Genomic DNA, 24,901 nt, shown 5'->3' on the forward strand with positions numbered 1-24,901 from the left:
TGACTTTCTTTCTTTTTCTGAACACAAAGGGAGAAATTGTGAATAAATGTTGTGCTCAGTGATGTCATACAATGTCGTGATGGGTCTGCGTGAACTGTTACTCTCATGTCCTATCATGAACACACACCGGAGATCAACGGTCAGTGAACATTTACACTCAATAATACATTAGATTTCAGTTTGTTTCTCATCAAATCTTATCGTATGCATTCATAACAATCATGAGTCTCATGAATAATTAATTAGACTTCTGAATGATACTTTTGTGTTCTTTTGAAGTTTGAAGAGGTGTCACCATAAACTGCCATTGTATGACATCACTGAGCACAAAATGTATTCACAGTTTCTCCCTTTGTGTTCAGAAAAAGAAAGAAAGTCATATTGAGTTATAACAATACAGGTGTGAGTAAACAATGACTGAATTGTCATTTTTGGTTGAACTCTCCCTTTAAAAGATAATTGGGAAAACTGCAAAGTAAAATGTACATGATTTTGGAACTTTATGCATTTATTATTAATTAACAAAAGGGGAAGTGAAACAGACTGAGATGGAACAAGCCTACATAGAGAGATTCTAAAGCTAAAAATTTGTACAATGTAGTTTAAAAGGAGAAAACAGTTCCCTTTATTGAGCAATCACCCATACATGGACATTTAAGTAGTAAAAGGCACTTTCTGTTTTATGTTTCCTGCATCTATGAATCACTGAGCAGTAGAATAAAATGCTGTTTTAACCATGAGATTCTGTTCCCGAAAAACAACTGTGCTGTCTAGCTATTCTAAAGCACTGACAGTTAAAGACAAATGCATCTAAACCTAAAGGGGTTGACAACTCACATTTCTATGTCATGAAATCTACTTTTTCATAATGCTATTATAGTAAGATCTACCATGCACAATTTAAATGTACATTTTAGGCAGTATTGTCACTACACCAAAATGTCCTCAGTTGTAACCAATATAGATCCAATATTTGATATACATTTGCTTTTATGTACTGGTGTTAACATTTACTTTCGACATAATTGACTGTGTTTCTATTAATACCTTGCCAAGTCAGGCATTTTGAAGTGTATTTTACCATCCCATGTATATCCACCTGCACACAGGATGAAGCCATCTGTCAGTAAGAAATGGGGATGGCAGGGAGAGTTTATATTTATTTGTATTCATCATAAAGTGATTAAGAAATTTCTAGCTGATTAAATATTTTAGAGCTGAGCATAACTAGAAAAAATATATTCCTTAGATACATTCCATGTCCTTTACAGGATTGGAAATCACAATTTAAGAATTCCCAGATATTCCCAGGTTTTTCACGAACCTGAGATGACGACCAATAGATTTTGTTAATCTGTCTCAGCCTCAGGAGATTATTTAATCTGGCACAGTAACACTGAGCATTCATAAACCCTAATCCCAGCATAGAGGGGTTCAGTGAATGTGGTGTTGAATGTGTGTAAGTGTGTGAGTGTGTGTGTGTCAGAGACGCTGTAGAAGGACAGAGTGCCGGCCGACCAGTCCAGATACACTCCTACTCTGTTAGATTGGGGTAAAGGGGCTGGTATGTCTTTGTTTGTATTATTGTGCCAGGCACTGTATCTGTCAGGAATACAGAAAAGACTCCAGGACTCTTCATTGTATCCAAATTTACTCCGATTCTCTCCTTTTCTGCTGATTCCTTTGTATGTCATTCCTATATAACTCCAGCCACTCCATTCAGCCTCCCAGTAACATCTTCCAGAATGACTCTCTTTAGACAGAACCTGCTCATAGTGCTCAAATCTCTCTGGATGATCAGGATATGACTGATGCTCTTCTACATATTTAATCTGTCTGTTCTCCTCAGACAGAATGAGTCGAGTGTGTGCTGTGTTTGGATCAAGTGTGAGATCACAGAAATCTGAACACAAGAATGACTGTATTAATGACAGTTTCAGAGATAGAGATAGAGACAGGGATAATAGGGGTTAAAAGGCCTACATTTTTGTAGTCCTGGCGTGATCCTTAAAAGCCCTCCAAAATCTAATCTAGAGAGAAACAAAAATGTATTAATTAATATGTGTCAACATCATTTGTGAATAATTTCATGAAAATCTACTGCCATTATTAAGAGTAAATGTACACAAACATCTATTTTAAAAGAAATATTCCACGTTCTATACAAGTAAAGATCAATACATTTTTTATTTCCACAAAAATGTATATGTGTCTCATTATGACCCAGATTTCTGCTTTTTTTTTTTAAAGAAAAGAAGGAACAAGGTTAAATAAACTTTTGTGCTAATCAACATTATGCCACAAATGCATTTGATTGAGCTTAAATTGTATTGAACCTGGAACTTTAATTTAAATAAAATAAGCCAAATAGAGTTTTGTGAATAAAGCGCAATCTACAATGAGCACAAGTTACATAAAAAAGGAGGCTTTTTGCATGAAAAGAAATTACAATGACTTAATTAAAAATCCTCAAATACCATCTACAAAAGTGGCGCAACTGTTTAGTGAATTTATCCCAGAGACTCTTACTGCTCAACATACTTGAGTTTATTTAGTGTGTAGTTTGGATCATTGAGTCTCTCATACAGCTGTTTGATTCCTGATTCTCCTGGGTGATTGTAGCTCAGATCCAGCTCTTTCAAGTGTGAGGGGTTTGTACTCAGAGCTGAAGCCAGATAACAACAGCCGACCTCAGTTACCATACAGCCAGATAATCTATAGAGAGATTAATTCATTGTATTTGAGATTTTGTATTTGAGATACTATACTAATTGAGGAACATTTTTATTTGTCCATCTCATAAAATGTGTCAAAAGGAGGATTTTCTCTACATTGTGAACAACACAAATTCTGAAAACTAATCTCAAAATTAAATGGCAAACCCCAATTTAACAAAAATACATGAAAAACAATAAAGTGTAAGCACTGATATTGTCAGAACTCTTAAATACCTCAGTATCTCCAGCGTACAGTGAGGACACTTCAGTGCATCAGAGAGCAGCTTTACTCCTGAATCCTGCAGGTCATTGTTACTCAGATCCAGCTCTTTCAGGAGGGAGTTTGATGATTGTAGAGCAGAAGCCACAATTTCACAGCACTGACCAGTGAGATCACAGTCAGCAAGACTGAAAGAAAATATTACAATATTTGGACTCTGCAACTTTCATTGATTAGTCAATAATTAGGGGCAGACCGCCAATTGTTTTTTGTTTGTTCTTTTTCTTACTTTTATTATTCTGGATGAGAGTCTATATCAGCCTAAATAACTGTACTTAGGAACATTTTGAAATTTGGCACACTCAGCGCTGAGGGGCTATTCATCACTCTGCCCAACTTTGGACTCTACAATTTAAACCCTCTAGCACCACCATTAGTTTAAAATGTGACTTCAACAGCTAATAACTTTTGAACCACGTGGCCTACACACATAAATCATATATCCCCTTATTAATCTGTTCATAATTTTTTTCAACAGATTCAACAACTCTAATTTTAAATGACTTTGGATACCATCAACGAAATTGATAAAAACATACTTTTGCAAACTTTCTCACAGCCTGTATGTGATCTTCTCTAAATTTGTATCAGATCACCTTAAAACACTGCTGACCAAATGTTATCAAAGCTTTTTTGATAGATCAAACCATTTTATTTAGATCAGTGGATTCAGAGGCTAGGATGCCAAACCGGAAGCAAGGCTAAATCCCGTCAAAGCTTTGGTCAATCCAAACGAAACTTACTATGCTTTATGAAATTTGACAATAACTGCTGTATCTTACCAACAGTTTGGTATATCAAAATAAAACGTGGTAAAAATCATTATCCTGATCAGCCAGGGTACAGCATCACCTAGATTTCAAACAATTATATAAAAGTCATTATAACTTTACAATTCCTTGACATAAAATAATTACTCCAATCTCTTTAGATTCCTTATGTCATACTAAAAACAATGACAACCATCTTTTTTTAAGTCTGCCATATTGCAATTCCTCCATTTTGACTCTTATTTTCATCTGCAATTTTGAACTCATCCTACAGCTTTCATCAGATCTTCCTCAAATTTCCATCAGATAATTTTTAGAACCAGCTGGCAAAATGTTACTCTAGATTCTAGTTGTAATACATGAATTTAACACTCACAAGGCTTTTCTGCAGTTCCTCACTGCTGGTATCAGTCTTCTTCTACCCTCCTCTGATGCGTTGATTTTCTTCAGGTCTAGCTCATCCAGCACCTCCTCTGACATCTGAAGCATGTAGGCGATTGAAGAACATTCAGCAGGAGAGAGTTTATTCTCTGTGTTTTTCTGTGATTGTACAAAATCCTGAATCTCCCTGTATAGAGTCTGATCTTTCATCTCCAGCAGACAGAGGAACAGATTGATGGATCTTTCAGTGGAGATTCCACGTCCATTTTTTATTTTGTCTTTAATGTACTGTGAGGTTTTCTTGATGCTCTCTGAGCTGTTCTCTGTGTGTGTCAGTAGATCCTGTAAGAGTCTCTGATTGGACTCCAGTGAGATTCCCAGCAGAAATCGCAGGAAAAGATCCAGATGTCCATTTTCACTCTGAAGAGCTTTATCTACTGCATACACATGAAGACTGTAAGCTATGTCAAAAAACTTCAATGTGTCAAAGTTTTTTATTACATAATGGTAAAATACATAAAATGCAGCAAGAAACTCCTGAAAGCTGAGATGTATGAAGCTGTAGACTTTCCTCTGATGAAACATGGATTCCTCCTTAAAGATCTCAGTGCAGATCCCAGAATACACTGAGGCGTCAGTGACATCTATGCCGCTCTCTCTCAGGTCCTCCTCATTGAAAATGGCATTGCCCTTCATCAGCTGTTTGAAAGCAAGTTCAGCAAGTTTCACAATCACTTCTCTGTTGGACTGCAAGAGTTTCTCTGGATCTCTCTCTTCATACTTCTGATTCCTCATATTGATCTGAATGAGCAGGAAGTGGATGTACATTTCAGTCAGAGTTTGAGGGATTTCTGCACTGTCATCTTGTTTCAGGATGTTTTGAAGCACAGTGGATGAGATCCAACAGAAAACTGGTATGTGGCACATGATGTGGAGGCTTCTTGCTCTTCTAATGTGTGAGATGATTCTGCTGGCTTGATGTTCATTACTGATTCTCTTCCTGAAATATTCCTCCTTTTGAGGGTCATTGAATCCCTGAATTTCTGTCACACGCTTGATATATTTGTTGGGGATCTGATTGGCTGCTGCTGGTCTGGAGGTAATCCAGATGAGAGCAGAGGGAAGCAGATCTCCTTTAATGAGGTTTGACATCAGCACACCCATTGATGTAGTCTTAGTTACATCAGAAACTTTCTCACTGTCTGAAAACATCAGTGGAATTCTGCTTTCATCCAGACCGTCAAAGATGAACACAACTTTACACTCATCATAAATCTTTGGGTCCAGATAATGAAGTTCAGGATGAAAGTCCAGCAGAAGTTTGTGAAGACTGTACGGCTCATCTTTAATCAAGTTCAGCTCTCGAAATGGAAACACAAACATAAAATCAACATACTGATTGGCTTTTCCCTCGGCCCAGTCAAGAATGAACTTCTGCACAGAGACTGTTTTTCCAATTCCAGCGATGCCTTTAGTAAGAACAGTCTTTATTTGGTCTTTTCTCTTCTTCTCACATCCTGGTTCAGGTAAGGGTTTAAAGATGTAATTGCAGTAGATTGGAGTGTCTTGTAAGTGTTGAGTTCTGGGTATTTTCTCCATGTGTAAAACCTCATGTTCTTTATTCACCCCTTCACTTTCTCCCTCTATAATGTAGAGCTGTGTGTAAATCCTGTTCAGGAGGGTTTGATTAATTTGTAGCTTGATTCCCTCAAATAAGATCTCATACTTGTTCTTCATGCTGGCTTTGTGTTGATCTTTTACTCTCTGCAGGACATCATCTGCCGGTTGGTGAGAATCCTGTTCAGGGTCTCCAATCTCCTCTTGCCAGTCTGGTTCTGTGTAGAAGTGAACAGAACCAGCAGAACTAGATCCTCCCATGACTTTGTGTGTGTATATAACAGGACGTGTTCTACATCTCTTTCTGCATTGAGGACAGTCAAAGTCTTTCAATGGACTGGTCTGGTCCCAGTCGCAGCTGATACAGTGTTTGCAGAAACTATGTCCACAGGTGATAGACACTGGATCTCTCTGAATCTGCTCATTAACTTCACACCTTAATTGAACCTGGATCAGATCATCCCTATGCACACTGCAGAGAGACAAATTAAGAATCAAATTAAATGACCACAACGGGAAAGTAGAATATATATTTCTACAATATAATTATATAAGCACCAGCCCACTTTTGTAATAATAATAAAATCAATCTGTATCATATGTATTGCACAGATAAACAACTGATTTACAAATTGGGGAGAATGGTTTGGGAATTACAGCAGTTTTCCTATGTAGTCCCCTCCTTTTCAAAGGACTGTTGATGTATGAGGTCCAAAGCGCTCAAGTCAATGCAACATCATTAGGCTGAAAAAATTTAACAAATCCATCAGAGAGATAGCAGGAACCTTAGGAGTGGTCAAATCAACAATTTTGTTTATTCTTAATAATAAAGGAATTCACTGGTGAGCTCAGCAACATCAAGAGTCCTGAATGACCAAATAAAGCAACTGTGGTGAATGATGGTAGAATTATATCCTTGGTGAAGAAAAAACACTTCACGATATCAAGCCAAGTCAAAAACACTCTCCAGAAGGTAGGTGTATCATTGTAATAGTCTATAAGTTAGAGAAGACTTATTGAAAATAAATACAGAAGGTTTACCAAAAAGTGCAAACCATCAGTAAGCCTCAAGAACATGAAGGACAGAATAGATTTTTCAGAAAGTATATAAAAAAGACTGCCCAGTTTGGAACAATATTCTTGGGAAAGATTAAACTAAGAAAAATGATTCACATCTGTAAAGCATATGTTTTTCTTTTGTCTTGCCTGGTGTCTGTCACTGTTTCATTAATGAAATTAGAGATGTTTGGTTTGGATACTCTAATCTGTCTTGTAATCCTGGTGATACAATATAATCAATAATTTATATATAATATTATAATTAAGGAAATACAAAATAATCTCACAAATTAATATTTAATCTTGTTTGCTTTTGAAGATTTGAGGTGTTATGTCTCTTACCTGGGGTCAAATTCATCACTGAATTTTTGAGGAAGATTTATGGATTGATCACTCTTCATTGACAAACAGATGGTTTCCAAAGATACTGCTCCCTGGATCTGCAGTCTTGTAGCATCAAATCAATACATGTAAAAAGATTCACTACATCTCTGTTCATGTGCTTCACTAGATATACACTGATAAACCAAAATATTATGACCACTGACAGGCAAAGCTAATAAGATTGATCATCTCCTAACAAGGCCTGGGTAGATTAGACGCTAAACAAAAAATCAGTTCTCATAGTCAACATGTTGAATGCAGGAGAAATGGGCAGGAGTAAAGACCTGAACGACTTTGACAAGGAACAAATTGTTATGGCCAAATGACTGGGTCAGAGCATCTCTGAAACGTCAAGGCTTGTGGGGTACTCCTGGTTAGCAGTGGTGAGTACCTACCAACAGTGGTCCAAAGAGGCAAACCACAAACCAGTGACAGGTGTTGGGCGCCCAAGGCTCATCGATGCGTGAGGGAAGCGAAGGATATCCCTTCTGGTCCAAAACAACAAAAGGTCTACTGTGGCACAAGTCACAGAATTTGAAATATGGTTACAGGAGGAATGCGTCACAACACATGTAGCCACAGACCAGTCAGAGTGCACATGATGACTCCTGTCCACCATCAAAAGCGCCTACAATGAGCACGCAAGCGTTGATACTGGACCTCGGAGCAGTGGAAGAAGGTCGCCTGGTCCATTGAGTCCCTTTTAATTTTATATCACGTGGACAGCTATGTACATGTGCGCTGTTGACCTGGGGAAATGATGGCACAAGGATGCACTGTGGGAAGATGACAAGCCATTGGAGGGAGTGTGATGCTCTGGTCAGTGTTTTGCTGGGAAACCCTGGGTCCGGCCATTCATGTGAACGTCAATTTGACACGTGCCACCTACCTAAACATCATTGCAGACCAGGTACACCCCTTCATGGCAGTGGTTTTCCCTGATGGCAGTGGCCTCTTTCAGCAGAATAATGTGCCCTGCCACACTGCACACATTGTTCGGGAATGGTTTGAGGAACATGATGAAGAGTTCAAGGTGTTACCTTGGCCTCCAAATTCACCAGACATCAATACGATTGAGCATCTGTGGGATGTGCTAGACCAACAAGTCTGATCCATGCCGGCTCCACCTCGCAACTTAAAGGACTTGAAAACAAGTACAAACAAGGACTTTTCAAACTCTGCTGCCTTGTGCTTCACAGAAACCTGGCTGAGTGAAGCTATTCCGGACTACGCTTTACATCTGCCAGGCTTTCAGCTCTTCAGAGCGGATCGCATTGTGGAGTTAAAGGGGAAAACGATAGGAGGTGGAACATGCTTTTACATAAATTAATGTTGGTGTACAGATGTAACAACGTTTAAGAAGATGTGCTGTCCTAATTTGGAAGTGCTCTTATTAACTGTAGATAACAGACACGGAATAACAATACCCAGACTCGCTTATTATTATTATTATTATCGGTGATTTAAAAAGCCAACCTCTCACGTAAACTGCTAAAATACAGACAGCACATTACATGCCCCACCATTAAAGGATGCATATCGCTCTGTCCCTAGAGCAGCTTGGGACTTTCTGATCACTGTCTGGTTCAACTTCTTCCAACCTACAGGTAGAAACTTCAAATCAGCTAAACTAAAAAGACTTTAAAGGACAGTTTAGACTGCTGTGCGGATTATTGGTTGCCCCCTGCCCTCCCTTCAAGAACTGTGCAATTCTAGAATGAGGAAAAATGCTGGAAAACTCACTATGGATCCCACCAACCCAGCCCATTATCTGTTTGAACTGTTGCCTTCTGGCCGACGCTTCAGAGCGCTGAGCACCAGAACCGTCAGGCACAGGAACAATTTTTCCCCTGAGACTATCCATCTCATGAACAGTTACAACTATACTATAATTATGTGCAATACACAGCCTAATCAATTATTTTATTTAACATATACTATCTCTTCTGCATTACATTCCCTTGCACTGTACATAACATATGTATTTGTACATACTATATTTATATTTTTGTCTTATTGTGTATTTTATATATACTTATATTCCTATTCACTTTATATTTTGTTTTATTATCTCTGTCTTGTTGTTGTATCATTTGTGAACTGGAAGCTTCTGTCACCAAGAAAAATTCCTTGTATGTGGAAGCATACTTGTCAATTAAGCTCTTTCTGATTCTGATTAAAGGATCTGCTGCTAATGTTTTGGTGTCAGATACCACAGGACACCTTAAGGGGTCTTGCAGAGTCCATGCCTCGGTGGGCCGGTGCCGTTTTGGTGGCACGCAGAATACCAACAGCATATTAGGCAAGTGGTCATAATGTTTCGGCTCAGTATCAGAGTTTTGTCTTACCTGGGGTCAGCGGTCAATGTTCCATCACTGTTTTCAGGGAGCTTAATCTTGGATCGGTCACTCTTCATAGACACAAAGCTGGATTCTGGAGATTCTGCAGTGTTCTCCATCTCTATCTGCTCATGTAGACTCATTTTAGAGGCTGTGTTCCCCTCCTCTCTCTCTCTCTCCTAGTTTTAGATACAAGACTGCTCTTTTTCCCCTCTATAGAAAGAGGCAGTAATTAGGCCTGAAAACACATTTGCTGTGTCTATAAAAAATATTCACCCCCTTGATCTTTTTTAAGTTGTGTCGTTTTACAACAGGCATATTTAATGTTTTCTAATCAATAATTGCTGTATCTGTTGAAGACAGTCTGTTTTTACAGCATTGCATCACAGTGGATTTTTGTTTTTATGCAACCGATCAACAGGAAAAAGATGATGTCACAGTTATGATATCTACAGAATGATCTAAAATAATTCAACATAAAATTCAAAATAATTGATTTCATAAATGTTCATGCCCTTTAAAATAATACACCAGAATTATTACTGGGGCAGACATGTGGTTTTATTAATTGCATAAAAGCTTATCTTTGTGTGGACAAGAGCTATTAATTGATTGTAGTGTAATTACACTACAATCTAAAAGGTTCACCATGAAGAAAACTAAACCAAATTATCTACCATGTTAGCTTAAGGTGTTTTTGGGAACATTCTGGGTGACCAGCTCGGAACAGTTATCAGCCAAAAGTTTTTGAAAGACTTCCTTTTTGTTTTTTCTTAAAACCTTTCTTCACCTGTACCAAATTTAATCTCAAGCAAATAACCATAACTTTATACATGATGCGGCAAATGAATTAATTTTAGGCTTACATACAAGATTAATACTTTGTGAAGAAAATTAACCCCAAGCATGTACAAACAGTACAGAAAACGGCTGAAAAATAAATATGAATTATCACAAAAAAATATTGTAAAAACAAAAGAGTGTATTTCCAGAACATGGATATTAGGGAACTAGTGATATATAGAGATTAAAGAACAATTTTACCAATTATTTTGAAGATCTCAGCACAGTTGTTTAAAATTTACACCACTGAATTATTAAATGTACAGTTTAACCGATAAAATGACATGAAGACTTGTAAATGTACTTACTGTGAAAATCTCTATTGTGAATGTTGCATCTTTTCAGCTTTCTTCCTTATTTATGAAAACTTCCTATTTTTACTTTTGGTTTTAAATTCGTGTAATGATTCAGTGCTGAAGAAAAAAATGGGTGAGAATAGTGTTTATAGTTTAGTCAGATTATTGAGGTTTATGAATATTCTATAGAAAACAGGAGCTAATTTCACCAATGCTAATGTACAGCTTTCACCCACTTTACCCGACAGATGATGTATCATCACAAATCAGTGGTTTACCAAACAGAACCATGAAACTAATGAATAATCAGGACACTTGTGACTCGGTGTTTAATTGAACATCTCCCTCTACAGACGCAGATCATCACTACATCTGGCGAACTCCAACAGCAAACTTCCGTTTCTAATTTCTTTCCATTCCCTCGCAAACTTCACTCCGTCTCATGGACCCGGAAGTACGTCACTGCTAACTGCGCGAGGGTCGCGGTGGGTTGAAGGCATTCACTAAAGTACAGGGGTTTCAGTACAGCGACGCACAAGGGGCGTGGCCATGACATAAAACAAATTTCAGGTCAGCGCACATGCGCATTATAGTGCCTTCTTTCCGCGGGCGTTTCATATTTTCATCGCGGGCTTTTCATAACAGCGACAGCAAACTGATGGAACAGCCATGGAGAATCTAAGACAAAATAGGGAAATCGGTAAATGTTTTTGTTGTTTTACTATGATACAGAGGCAGATGATTTTGTAAAAGATGCGGTAGCATTTTAATGTAAAGAACGAGTAACGATAAATAATTTTTGTTACCGTTTGCAATATGCATATGAACTATGCAAATTTTGAATTAGGAGAACGCCTACACTACCACGTCACATTTTTACGCTGTACTGAAACCCCTGGAAATAAGTGACTGCTGTGGGTTGAACACTCATGATGAGCACGTGGAAGGCTGATGTCAATTTGTGGAGTTATTTAGTGGTTTTTGCACCTGAGAAAACAAAGTTTTCGGAGATTGATTTAAGAGACGAATGGATAAATCTTGTATGCTTAATTAATTTTTCATTAGAATGAATTGTTAGAAAGGAGTAATCAACATTACACAAATGCAAATACATAATCAAAAACATAATGAACACATATGCTGTGATAAACAGTTTAAGGTAGCTACACGTATTATGCTGTTAAATCTCAATATATCTTTTCTAAACTGCTTAATTGACCTAACTTCACTTCCATCATACATTAGAGATGTGTGGGGGTGGACTTATGAATTGCAATCTGCTGTCACGTAACAATCAAGTTGTATTGTGGGATATGGAGCTGCCTGAAGTGTACATCAGAGTAGGCTTGCTCCGTCAAAATCGAGAGGTCAGAACGGACTTCCAAAATGGTGGCGGGGATTGCCCTGAAGGGAAGTGCGTAGGGGAGTGTGGCAGGGCGGAGGGCGGGGCCGGGTCGTGATTCTACACACCCGGTCCCTTATCAGGCAAATCAAGCCTCCAAGAGGGATAAAGGCCGATTACGGGCGGTGGTGCGACGAGAGAGAGAGATAGTTTACAGACATGTTGCGCGTGCGTGCGTGCGTGCGTGCGTGCGTGCGTGCGTGCGTGTGTGTGTTTAAATTGTCATTTAAATTGATAGTCAGAAGATACAGTTGAAGATGCCACCAGCAGCTGTTTTAGAAACACCAAACGCAAAATGTAGCGCTTTGTGTTATAGGCTACCGTTAAATTATTATTATTTTAAACCATTTGCGTTTGGTGTTTCTAAAACAGCTGCTGGTGGCATCTTCAACTGTATCTTCTAACACAAAGCGCTACACTAAATAATAAAAAAGGGAATTGAAAAAAGTTTATTAGATCTGCGCTGCTAAATAAGATGGAAACAGGTCATAACAGTCTGTGAAAATGGTCTATTGTGTATGTAAATAAATCACAGGAGATTTATGTCCGTTTTTCTGAAAGTCGTGAAAATGTCCATCACAGTGTCATAATTTAAAGCACATTTCAACTAACATTTTATTTATCCATAGCTATGTTTTGAAACTTGGTAGCTGGTCTTTAGCTGGTAAAAGCTGGGAGACCATATTGGACCATCAAAAGAAATCAAGATCAAGGTGGTTTTTGGAACATGCTGGTTGTTTAAAACCAATGACGGCAGAGCTGCATGCAAGGTGCTAGCCATTGGGAGCAACTTGGGGTTCAGTGTCTTGCCCAACGACACTTCAGCATGTGGATTCGTGTGGGCCGGGAATCAAACCACCAACCCTGCGATTAGTGGCCGACCCGCTCTACCACCTGAACCACAGCCGCCCCAAGATCATATTCTGTTTACCATATTCAGATAAACCTTTAGTTATATATATATAGAGAGAGAGAGAGAGAGAGAGAGAGAGAGAGAGAGAGAGAGAGAGAGAGAGAGAGAGAGAGAGAGAGATAGCAATTTAAAGCAGATTAAAGGCTTTTTGTGGGTTTGTTTACTTTCGATTTTTGGATAGTTTGGATTAACAAGCATTCCATTGACCCATTTGAACATTCTTCAATGTAAATCTATGGGATTTTTATGATTTTTTATTGTCCGTTTGGCCAAAACAGTTAAGTCTGATTAGTTAGAGAAGATATAGCACACTATTCCAGAACATTCTGAAGGTCTGTGCCAGGTTTAGTCGATTTAGCTTGAAAGTTGTAGTTAGTCTTAGAAATTTTGTTCTCAGTTTATTTATTTATTTATTATGTAAACAAGCCCAAAAAAGCAACTTGCCTCAGCACATGTGACACTGGATGGGAGTGACTTCACAATTAATGGTGAATTGCATGTGTCATGCAACACATGCATAAAATCACCAACAGAGGTCACCCAATCTCCATTCACCGGTTCCAAAAGCAGGGGTTGATTCATACTCTGCTGCAGTCAATAGAAGCAATTCAGCAAGGATTACAATTAAGGAAAGGTAAAGTGCACAAATAGAAATGCTTCCCATTTGAATAGACACAAATGATTACCTGATACAATTAGACATATTTCAAAATCTAAAACACTTGACATCTAATTCAAATAAACTAAGCCAATACAAGTTAGTATGTACAATTTGTGAACAAATCATTCTTTTGAACTGGTTCTTTTCAGTGAAGGAGTTGAGCCAGTTCACAAAATAGGACTGAATCATTTGAAATCGTTTGCATCTCGAGTCAACACTGATCTACAGTTACTTTATCTCGGGCATGCCCTACATTTATGTTTCTGATGTATTTCGCTGAACACCAGAATGTATATCAAATAATACATACTGGAAATATGTTAATGACTTGATTGTATTACCGTTTTCTCAAAGTTAGATGATGATCTGGTCGGTCGCAACAGTTCTTGAGTCAAAAATAGGCCCTTTCCCACTGGCAGTACTAAAGCCCATTTAAGGTCATTTTCCCCGCAATGAGTATCTGAGTAACTAAAGTTCCTCTGAGCCATTTTGGGGGGGTTTAGCTCCTACTCTGGAGTGGATACTTTGTAGGGACTGTGGGAGGTGCTTCAGCCTGTGCTTGCTCAAAAAACCTGAGAAGTAGAAAACATTGAGAAAAGAGAGAAGTCCACAGCCGCCATTAGTAAACAACTAGCTGCTAGCATGCTACTCAGAAGATTTTACAATTCTCTTAACAGAAATAAAATAAAACCAACAAAGTATCCAAAGAGTATCACCTGTTTCGGTGTGTGTGTGTGTGTGTGTGTGTGTGTGTGTGTGTGTTTTCATCTCATCTGTACTGTTTGTACTGTGTGACTACAGAAAATAAAGTGATTTCTGGATTACTACATTGAATTTTTCCTGTGATGACGAATATAAATAATCAGATGTTTATTGAGAGTGGGTAATTGAACTCTATTATACAATAAACCATCATGAAATCTAGTTTCCATGAGGGAAGTGTTGTGTGCCTGTTACTGTGTGGTAACTTGCATCAAGATGTAGTTCTTGAGTATTTCAGTAGTTATATGTTGAGTCATAAAAGCCTTTATTGTATAAGATTATGTTGATAAATAGGCTTATAGTGCTTTCAACATGTCCACTAAATTCAGCGCGTTTGGATTGGTGCCAGTTCACAGTGGACGAAGTAATCCGCTCAATGCCGAAAACAGAAAACAAGTGATCGAGAGAATGTCACGTTGCTCATCACTACTGGTTAGGATAAAAATGCTGATTGACATAGAAAATACACCTAGTGTCGTTTACTGTCAGGTTAGGACATAGTGTGTCTGTGGCGTCCTGTAGCCTCCTCTATGTTTCTGTTTGATATCTGAATACTCTGTTCTAATAAATAAGGCTGGGCATAGAAATGCATCAATTCTTGGACTACAAACTCTTCAGACACGTTTAATCAGTTCTGTTCTCTGTTTTGTGCAGTTGTGTTGTGTTCTTGAACACCCAAACAAACATTTACACTAAATAATACATCAGACTTTCATAACAATCATGAGTCTCATGAATAATTAATTAGACTTCTGAATTATACTTTTATGTTCTTTTGAAGTTTGAAGAGGTGTCACCATAAACTGCCATTGTATGACATCACTGAGCACAACATTTATTCACTATTTCTCCCTTTGTGTTCAGAAAAAGACAGAAAGTCATATAGTGTTATAAAAACACAGGGGTGAGTAAACAATGACTGAATTTATATTGTTGGGTGAACTAATCCTTTAAATATGTTAACATTAACCAATTTCAGCCATAAATAATTAAGCACAAAACTGGGTTAAAGAAACTGAGAAAAAACAAATGACCTCTGACAATCTATTAAACAATTTTAGCAGCAAGGACTAAAAACGAAATGTTGTTTATTTTATTTAATTTTTTCGTTCTGATTCTGACGTCCCGCCAAACCAAAATAAAAGACTGGTTACTAACATTATTTTTTTAAATGACAGTACTCCGTGCCAAGGGTGGGTGATACACTAGCTGCAGATTTGACAGATCTTGCAAGAGAATCCAAATGACCTGGTCTGGAACAACAAGCCCAAAATAAATGACTTGCCTCATTAAAATAAGCAGAAATAGGTGTTTACATTTTTGGTGGATTGATTTGCATTGAAATCATGACAAGCATAGTATACAGTAGACTATAAAAATAATTGATTTTCAATAAATGTATCTTGAACAGTAAGTGGGGATATGTGACAGCTGCGATTAGTGGTTAATCATAATGCATTGTGCCATTAGTGCCAAACACCAGCAGGTCCAAAACGCAAATGTATTTTGGAAATAAGCCCAGAAAGCAGGACTGCCATTATTTAACAGATACTTTAAGAAATAAACAAGCCCACAGCCACTTTTCTGTAAAGCCCAGAATGTTTTTATCATCTTGAAGTGATGTCAGAAATGGCTACCAGTCGTTCTGTATCATGTTGATAAGCATATTTTAATTTAATGATTTAACAATATATTTTATAATCAAGCAATACATATATAAATGAATGATACCTGTCATTTCTACAGTATTGAAAACACTAAATAACACTGTTATCGATATAAAACCAAAGTACAGTCTTGTTAGCAGCTGTGTGCTTTCCAGCGCGTGTGTGTGTGTGTGTGTGTGTGTGTGTGTGTGTGTGTGTGTGTGTGTGTGTGCAGACGAGCGCTCATGATACGGATGTGTCTGGTCAACATTCCTGTCTTAGTGAGACATTCAAAACTGTTGAGTTGGTCCATCCAGATCCAGTAAGTACCAGATTTTAAAATATATACAGTACACCTGAAAACGGTAATATATACAGATGTGCTTGAGGAATTTGCAAATTTGAGCCAGGATATGTGTAAAACTCTTATTAAGAGAAGGTGCCATGAACCTCGCAAACTTTGGCAAAACTAGCAGCTATTTTTTTTAATAAGAAAATTAAAGCACCTATAAGTTCAAATTTGTGGAAGAACACATTACGTCATTGGTGTTTTGGCACTGCTCTTCTGGCGATGAATCTCATGATTTGATGTTATCTGGACATCGCCTGTGTGTGATCATGGCTGGGATATATTCAGAGTCAGAGTAATAACATGCTGTTTTCATCTTTTTTCCATTTTGCTACCACTCACACATCAGCATTCAACATTTTTGCCGAATGTTTTTATTTATACTGACACAATATGCAACGACTTCAAATGAGACTGTTGAACCACAGAGTACAAAATTATGTCGCTAGTATCCGAAGGCCGAGGCGCTATAGGTGGCTCTAACTGTTCCTTTCAGCTGTCAAGAAATGTATTCATCAGCTCAGATGAAGAGAAGCACTCTGGTTTCACTATTTGACCAGATTGCTGACATTTTTCGTAACCGGTGTTAAACGGCGCAGAGTAATTGCGCCATCTCCATAACAACGTTCTTTTGCCTGCATGCCCTGACCTCGTACGAACTCAAACAGGTAATGTTCTGGCTCAGTTCACACAAAAATAAGGAAACTGATAGGTAATGATACAACTTCGCAATAGTTGCGATTCTTCGCAATTGCCAGAGCAATATGTACAAGTATTTTCCAAATGGTAGTTTCACACATGACCTCTAAACTGGAAATTGTAGGTGATTTCCTGGAAAAGGCAGTATGTGTGAATGTGACTATTAACACCATAAACTAAAACATAAAACAAGGATTCAAAAATGAGAAGGATAAAATATACTTTATTAAACATGAAATTACTGTAATATGCAATATAACAATTAAAAGAAGTCTATTTCATGAGCATAAGTGACTGAAGTGAACCTAGATTCTCCAGCCGGTAATTCTTTCTGTTTTTACGGACAAGACATAATGACGCAAGGATGTATGTCATAAGCCAGCAATTTCATTCAAAATCTGACCTGACCGCTTAAAATACATATTTATAGGCTTACGGTAGTGAATTGGGGTAAGGTAAGAACATTGTTTTGAACACAGTTTATGTACTCATCAATAATGCCAACAATTTGTTAATTTTTAACCAACAAATGTTATGTAGTGCAGTTGCTTTTGTTTCACAGCCAAACAATTCAGACAGAACAGGAGGCGGATCTCAGTGACTCAGCATTCCACAAGACACTCATGGATACAAACAGCATTGTGGCACCACAACTTTTCAGTACTACATTCAATACTCCTCTATTATTCTGCTCTTAAACAGATATGCAGATGTCAGAGCGTTTCTCTGAACTCACAAACTGAAATCATTGCACTACCACACACACCTTTCAACCTAAATACATGCAATGGTATTATTATACATAAGAATATTTCCCCTTAAATGACGCCAAAGAGACATTTTTTATACATATTGTACAACGACTGAAAGAAAACATTTAGGTGTGTATGTGTGTGACATATTTGTTGTTTCTCACAGGAAGCTGTTAAATGTGACACAGGAACACGGAAGAATCCTTAGAAACTCTAAATCCAGCATAGAGGGGCTGTGTGAATGTGGTGTTGAATGTGTGTAAGTGTGTGAGTGTGTGTGTGTCAGAGATGCTGTAGAAGGACAGAGTGCCAGCCGACCAGTCCAGATACACTCCGACTTTGTTAGATTGTGATGTAGGGACAGATATGTTTGCGTTCTTATTATTGTGCCAGATATTGAATCCATTACCAGTGCAGAAAAGACTCCATGTATTTTCATCGAGTCCAAACATACTGTTACTCCCTTCTTTCCTACTGACTCCTTTATACGTCATGGCTACACGGACCCAGCCACTATATTCAACCTCCCAGTAACAACGTCCAGTCAGACTCTCTCTACATAGAACTTGAGGAATGTGATCAAATCTCTCTGGATGATCAGGATATGGTTGTTTTTCTTTCTCCCATGTCACTTTTCTGTTCTCCTCAGACAGAATGAGACAAGTGTTTGTTGTGTTTGGATCCAAAGTGAGATTACAGAAATCTGAAAACAAAGGAAGACATTTCTTTTTTAAAACTCAATTGTTAACATTAATTGCATGTGTTAGTGTCAGATAACCTACATTTTTGTAGTCCTGGTTTAATCCTACAGGGCTCTCTGTTGTCCAAGCTGAAAGTGACAGAAAAGTACACATAATGGTTAGTAGTTAGAATAGTTATTCAGTGCAGTGACATACGGTCCATGTAAAATAAGGCACTACTGTATTTTCCGGAAAACGAAGTCACACCTAGTCAAAAAAATGTGCTGTTCAGAGAAAGAAAAACACAGATAAACCACATCTTTGCATAAATCGCACCAGTGCTGGATAGTAATGGATTACATGTTATCTGGATTATGTAATCAGATTACAAAAATCAAGATCTTGTAATTGGATTAAATTACATTTTAAAATACTTGTATTCGGACTACAGTTAACTTTTATAGATTACATATTAACAAGGCAATGGCAGTAAATTGTTAATAATTTATTGATCATTTTCATATCAATATATTCTTACCCTGAAGCACAATAGTCTCAAAGATGAACATTTTGAGCATGTGCTCCTTTTACGTTGCAACAGTAAGATATGCACCTCAGCATTGGAATAGGTGATGGACTATCAGTGAGCAGTAAGAGTTAAAAAATGTTCAGTGCTTTTAGATGAAAGCTTTGACCTAGTCAACTTTGTTGCATTTCATTTTATGGTCATTCAATTTTTTTCATTTTATTATTGATTTATGTTGATTTTATGATCATTCATGTCCGTAAAGCTGCTATTGTTTTATACTCTTAAAATGAAATTGACGTCTAAATGTTTTGAATTATACCCTTTGGCCATGCACCATCATTGCTGTTACATTTAATATTATTTCATTATTGTTATGTTGAATGCACTTTTTTTAAAACGTCAAGAGCTCTTTTTGTTAGTAATAAAGAATTTACTACTTATGTATTACTGGGGTACTCTTATGTTAAAATTATTATCCTACTCAAATGCATAAAATAAAATAAGGTTGAAAATAATCCAAAAGTAATCAAAAAGCAGTCAGATTAGATTCCCCAAAAAATGCAAACTATGAGATTACATTACTGATTAAATTTTTTCGTCATGTGAATTGTAATCAGATACTTATTACAAATTACAAGTAATTTGTCCACCACTGTGTTGCACTGACAGAGGTTAAACGCAGCAGGCACTCTGACCCGGGAGCAACTGCCCAAGTCCAAACTTCCTTTCAGCTGCTCAAAATGATAGAAAAGATAGTTATGAAGATTACCTCAGCAAATACACATCTCCATGTGTTCTAACTATGCTGTATACAAATAAACAGCTATTAGTATGCGAGTAAAACAGTATGCCCGTTTGAATTCTGTTAATTCATTAACATTAGCGACTGTCTATCTGTGGATATTGCTGATATTAGCAAACTTTGCTCTGGACTAACCATCCGGTTCACCAACTGAAAGTTTTTACTACAATTGTGATGAATCATCATTTAATGGGCATGTGAGGAGTTGTGTTTGTCAGTGGTATAGAGTTTGTTGAACAATAATGTTGATGGGACAGAATATTTAAGATTGTTGCATAACGTACTTTTTAAAGGCATAATACTCCGAATTGGCCCCTTTAAATTTACATTTATGCATTTGGCAGATGCTTCTATCCAAATTGACTTACAGTACAAAGCACTTATTACAGGGACAATCCCCCAGAGCAACCTGGAGTTAAGTGCCTTGGACACAATGGTGGTGGCTGTGGGAATCGAACCAGCAACCTTCTGATTACCAGTTATGTGTTTTAGTGTTCGTGCATTTGAACAGCCAACATTAATTAGGTATATATTGTGTATATAAGTCGCTTCGGACAATTAGTCACAGGTACTTTCAGATGAAGAAAAAAATTTGATATATTACAGAAAATACGGTATAATGTAAATACATACCGTATATACATTGATATACATTTTTAATGAAGATATGTTTGTTTATATATTATACCCTATATCTTCCTCTTCAAATGTGAAGCTACATTTTAAAGATGTAAAATCTCAGACATAAAATCATTTGATTTAGGTGTACTTGGTACAAACATAATTTTGGTACCCTACAACTGGGGAACAATAAATTGTTCATGTTGTCAAATTTGAAATTTAAGTTATCTGCAGCTGACAATCCCTTAGTGATTACTTGGGGTCTCACAGACAACATAAACATTTCTAAACTTTCTTAAAGACTTCACAAAATAATATAATGTATTGCAGGTAGCTGGATTTTTGTTGAACTCAATAAAATTTCAGCCTGTTCTTCACACAACTTCAGAAGATTTTAAATATACAGGCAGCACACAACGCTTATGGACTGTTTTTATGTTTTTTTATTGTATATGGATAGGCTAAATTACCATTCACTTTTGTTGTCCTTCAACAGAAGGAAATAGCATACTGATCTGGAATGATTAAATTATAGTTTTTATTTTAGGGTGAAATATCTTTAACTTCTTACTTGAGTTTGTACAGTGTGCAGTTTGAATCGAGTGTCTCAGTGAGTAGTTTGACTCCTGATTCTCCTGGGTGATTGAAGCTCAGATCCAGCTCTTTCAGGTGTGAGGGGTTTGAACTTAGTGCTGAAGCCAAATAACAACATCCGACCTCTGTCACCATACAGCCTGATAATCTACAAATAGAAAGTAATTGGATTTCTGAATGGGCTCTGGTATTGTGTGTACCGATGTGAAAATAACAATTCTGTTTCAGATTAATCTTAATGATTCTGGTTCCTTAAGCCTAGTGTACACTACATGACTTGCAGTCGGTGCAATGTGACACAGTTTTGTTTCTGTTGTGCTGGTGCACACACTTCAAAACTTTAGTGTATTAACTACATGACCATTAATCCCAGACTGAGGCCATGTGTACACTGATATCAAGATGGATTTTGGGTGATCCAATCACAAATGTACAAGAGAGACATCACGATTACACCTGGCCGGCTCTTCTGACCACTTTTTGTCTAAAAGAGAGTCACTGATTTCATGACAAAATACATCAATCATTTTGTCTGCGTTTTACTGAATTAGTCCTGGAACATCTCCTTGCGGTGGGGCAGTGGTCAGGGATGTCTACCTGCCACCTGCCTGACACCAAATTCCACTACTGGCTTCGCTGACCCTGGGAAATATATGGAGTAGGAGGCTGTGTTTATGGGGATCACAAAGTTGCTGTTTCATGTGATCCTCTTGTTCCTTCTTCAACATCACCAGATTCCCACACCTCTTCTCATCCAGTAGGTCCCTGGCAAACTTAAAAGTGTCCTTGGTGAACTTTGCCCTCTCATGCTCCTTCTCTTCTGTTGTATTCTCTCAGCTTTCCTTAATACTGCTAAGCTAGACCTTATACTATCCTACAACACTATGAGGCCCTCCTTCTTATGCTCATCTGTCCAGCTAAAGTATCTTCTTCTCTCTCCTACACATCAATCTAACCCTAACCCTTCCTCACAATGCTAAACCAAATCTACTCACACATTCTTCATAAACAATGTCAATACACATGTAATATTCAAATGTTTTTAATTAAAACATTAAATATAATTAAATATGTAATATTTTTCAATAACTGATTAGAAAAGGTCTGATTACAAAACACGCATTACTTGTATGAATTTCATACGTTTTCATATTTTGAATACCTCAGTATCTCTAGTTTACAGTTTGTACTCTTCAGTGCATCAGAGAGCAGCTTCACTCCTGAATCCTGCAGGTCATTGTTACTCAGATCCAAATCTCTCAGAAGGGAGTTTGATGATTGTAAAGCTGAAGCCACAATTTCACAACACTGACCAGTGAGATTACTGTCAGCAAATCTAAAAAAAAGTTCCAGACAGGGATTTGTAGGCTATTGTACTAGGTAAATCAATTATTCATAAAAATAGTTTGAGGTTTTATACATTTTCTGAACCACACACACACACACACACACACTATAGAGAGAGAGAGAGAGAGAGAGAGCAAGAGAGAGAGAAACTTACGTCTAAATCACACAGCCAAAAGTGATTACATTTTTATATAATCATTCAGTTCATATTGCAGTTCATACAGAGGACATTCAGGGAAAAAATTTACTCTAGACATGACACAAATTAATTTAATTTGCAATTAAATATGAAACTTAATGGGCTAGTTTACCTAACAATTACAATTCCATCATTGTTCATTTTTGGGAAAGCTAACACAAAACTAATTTCTAAATTAAAATTGTAAACTAAATTGTATTTGTAAATTGAAAAAAAAGAAACATGGAAATGTAAATAACAGTCTCTTAATGATTTAATGCATATTTTTAACACTCACAGGGCTTTTCTACAGTTGATCACTGCTGGTATCAGTCTTCTTCTACCCTCCTCTGATGTGTTGTATTTCTTCAGGTCCAGCTCATCCAGCACCTCCTCTGACATCTGAAGCATGTAGGAGATTGCTGAACATTGAGCAGGAGAAAGTTTATTCTCTGAGTGTTTCTCTGATTTCACAAACTCCTGAATCTCTCTGTATAGAGTCTGATCTTTCATCTCCAGCAGACAGAGGAACAGATTGATGGACCTTTCAGTGGAGAGTCCACGTCCATCTTTGATTTTGTCTTTAATGTACTGTGAGGTTTTCTTGATGCACTCTGAACTGTTCTCTGTGTGTGTCAGTAGATCCTGTAAGAGTCTCTGATTGGACTCCAGTGAGATGCCCAGCAGGAATCGAAGGAAAAGATCCAAGTGTCCATTTTCACTCTGCAGAGCTTTATCTACTATTCCTCTCAGCAAATTATGCAATGAATCAAAACATTTTTGTGCCTCCATAGTGCTACTCAAAAAGCAGTGGAACCAATAAAAAGCTGCCAGAAACTCCTGAAAGCTGAGATGTATGAAGCTGTAGACTTTCCTCTGATGAATCACAGATTCCTCCTTAAAGATCTCAGTGCAGATCCCAGAATACACTGAGGCGTCAGTGACATCTATGCCACTCTCTCTCAGGTCCTCCTCATAGAACATGACATTGCCCTTCATCAGCTGTTTGAAAGCCAGTTCAGCAAGTTTCACATTCACTTCTCTGTTGGACTGCAAGAGTTTCTCTGGATCTCTCTCTTCATATTTCTGATTCCTCACATTGATCTGAATGAGCAGGAAGTGGATGTACATTTCAGTCAGAGTTTGAGGGATTTCTGCACTGTCATCTTGTTTCAGGATGTTTTGAAGCACAGTGGATGAGATCCAGCAGAAGACTGGTATGTGGCACATAATGTGGAGGCTTCTTGCTCTTCTAATGTGTGAGATGATTCTGCTGGCTTGATGCTCATCACTGATTCTCTTCCTGAAATATTCCTCCTTTTGAGGGTCATTGAATCCCTGAATCTCTGTCACACGCTTGATGTATTTGTTGGGGATCTGATTGGCTGCTGCTGGTCTGGAGGTAATCCAGATGAGAGCAGAGGGAAGCAGATCTCCTTTGATGAGGTTTGACATCAGCACACCCATTGATGTAGTCTTAGTTACATCAGAAACTTTCTCATGGTCTGAAAACATCAGTGGAATTCTGCTTTCATCCAGACCGTCAAAGATGAACACAACTTTACACTCATAATAAATCTTTGGGTCCAGATCATGAAGTTCAAGATGAAAGTCCAGCAGAAGTTTGTAAAGACTGTACGGCTCATCTTTAATGAAGTTCATCTCTCGAAATGGAAGCACAAACATGAAGTCTACATCCTGATTGGCTTTTCCCTCGGCCCAGTCCAGAATAAACTTCTGCACAGAGACTGTTTTCCCAATTCCAGCGATGCCTTTAGTAAGAACAGTCTTTATTTGGTCTTTTCTCTTCTCCTCACATCCTGCTTCAGGTTTAAAGATGTCATTGCAGTAGATTGGAGTGTCTTGATGGTGTTGAGTTCTGGCTGTTTTCTCCATGTGTAAAACCTCATGTTCTTCATTCACCACTTCACTCTCTCCCTCTATGATGTAGAGCTGTGTGTAAACCTTTTCAAGAGGTGTTTTATTCACTGGTCTTTTGTATCCTTCAAATAAGCTTTTATACTTGTTCTTCATGTAGGTTTTGTGTTTCTGTTTGACATTCTGCAGGACATTATCTACTGGTTGACAAGAATCCTGTTGCTGGTCTCCAGTTTTCTCCAGTAGTATGCGTGTCTCAAGAGCTGGTTCTGTGTAGTGCTGCATGAGCTCAGATGTCTCTGCTCCATCACTTAATTTGGGGGGTTGAGTGATGGATCTGGCACAGCTGTGTTCTCGAGATGCAGCTCTCGGACTTTTCCTGGTTATAATCAGCAAATACAT

General features: G+C 37.7%; 1 protein-coding gene across 1 annotated transcript; it reads right to left on the reverse strand.

Moving 5' to 3' along the window:
- Window positions 1–415: 415 nt before the first annotated feature.
- On the reverse strand, window positions 416–24,901 carry LOC127644062 (uncharacterized). Its single transcript, XM_052127073.1, is given in 15 exon segments — window positions 416–1,903; window positions 1,984–2,030; window positions 2,542–2,715; window positions 2,952–3,125; window positions 4,144–6,237; window positions 7,167–7,271; window positions 9,557–9,726; window positions 14,173–14,234; window positions 18,055–18,573; window positions 18,653–18,699; window positions 21,074–21,244; window positions 22,259–22,432; window positions 22,920–23,896; window positions 23,898–23,938; window positions 23,977–24,901. Coding segments are annotated over 15 exon segments (6,210 nt in total). The 3' UTR covers window positions 416–1,373.

The sequence above is a fragment of the Xyrauchen texanus genome, chromosome 5 (assembly GCF_025860055.1).
Source record: "Xyrauchen texanus isolate HMW12.3.18 chromosome 5, RBS_HiC_50CHRs, whole genome shotgun sequence".
Classification (NCBI taxonomy): Eukaryota; Metazoa; Chordata; class Actinopteri; order Cypriniformes; family Catostomidae; genus Xyrauchen; species Xyrauchen texanus.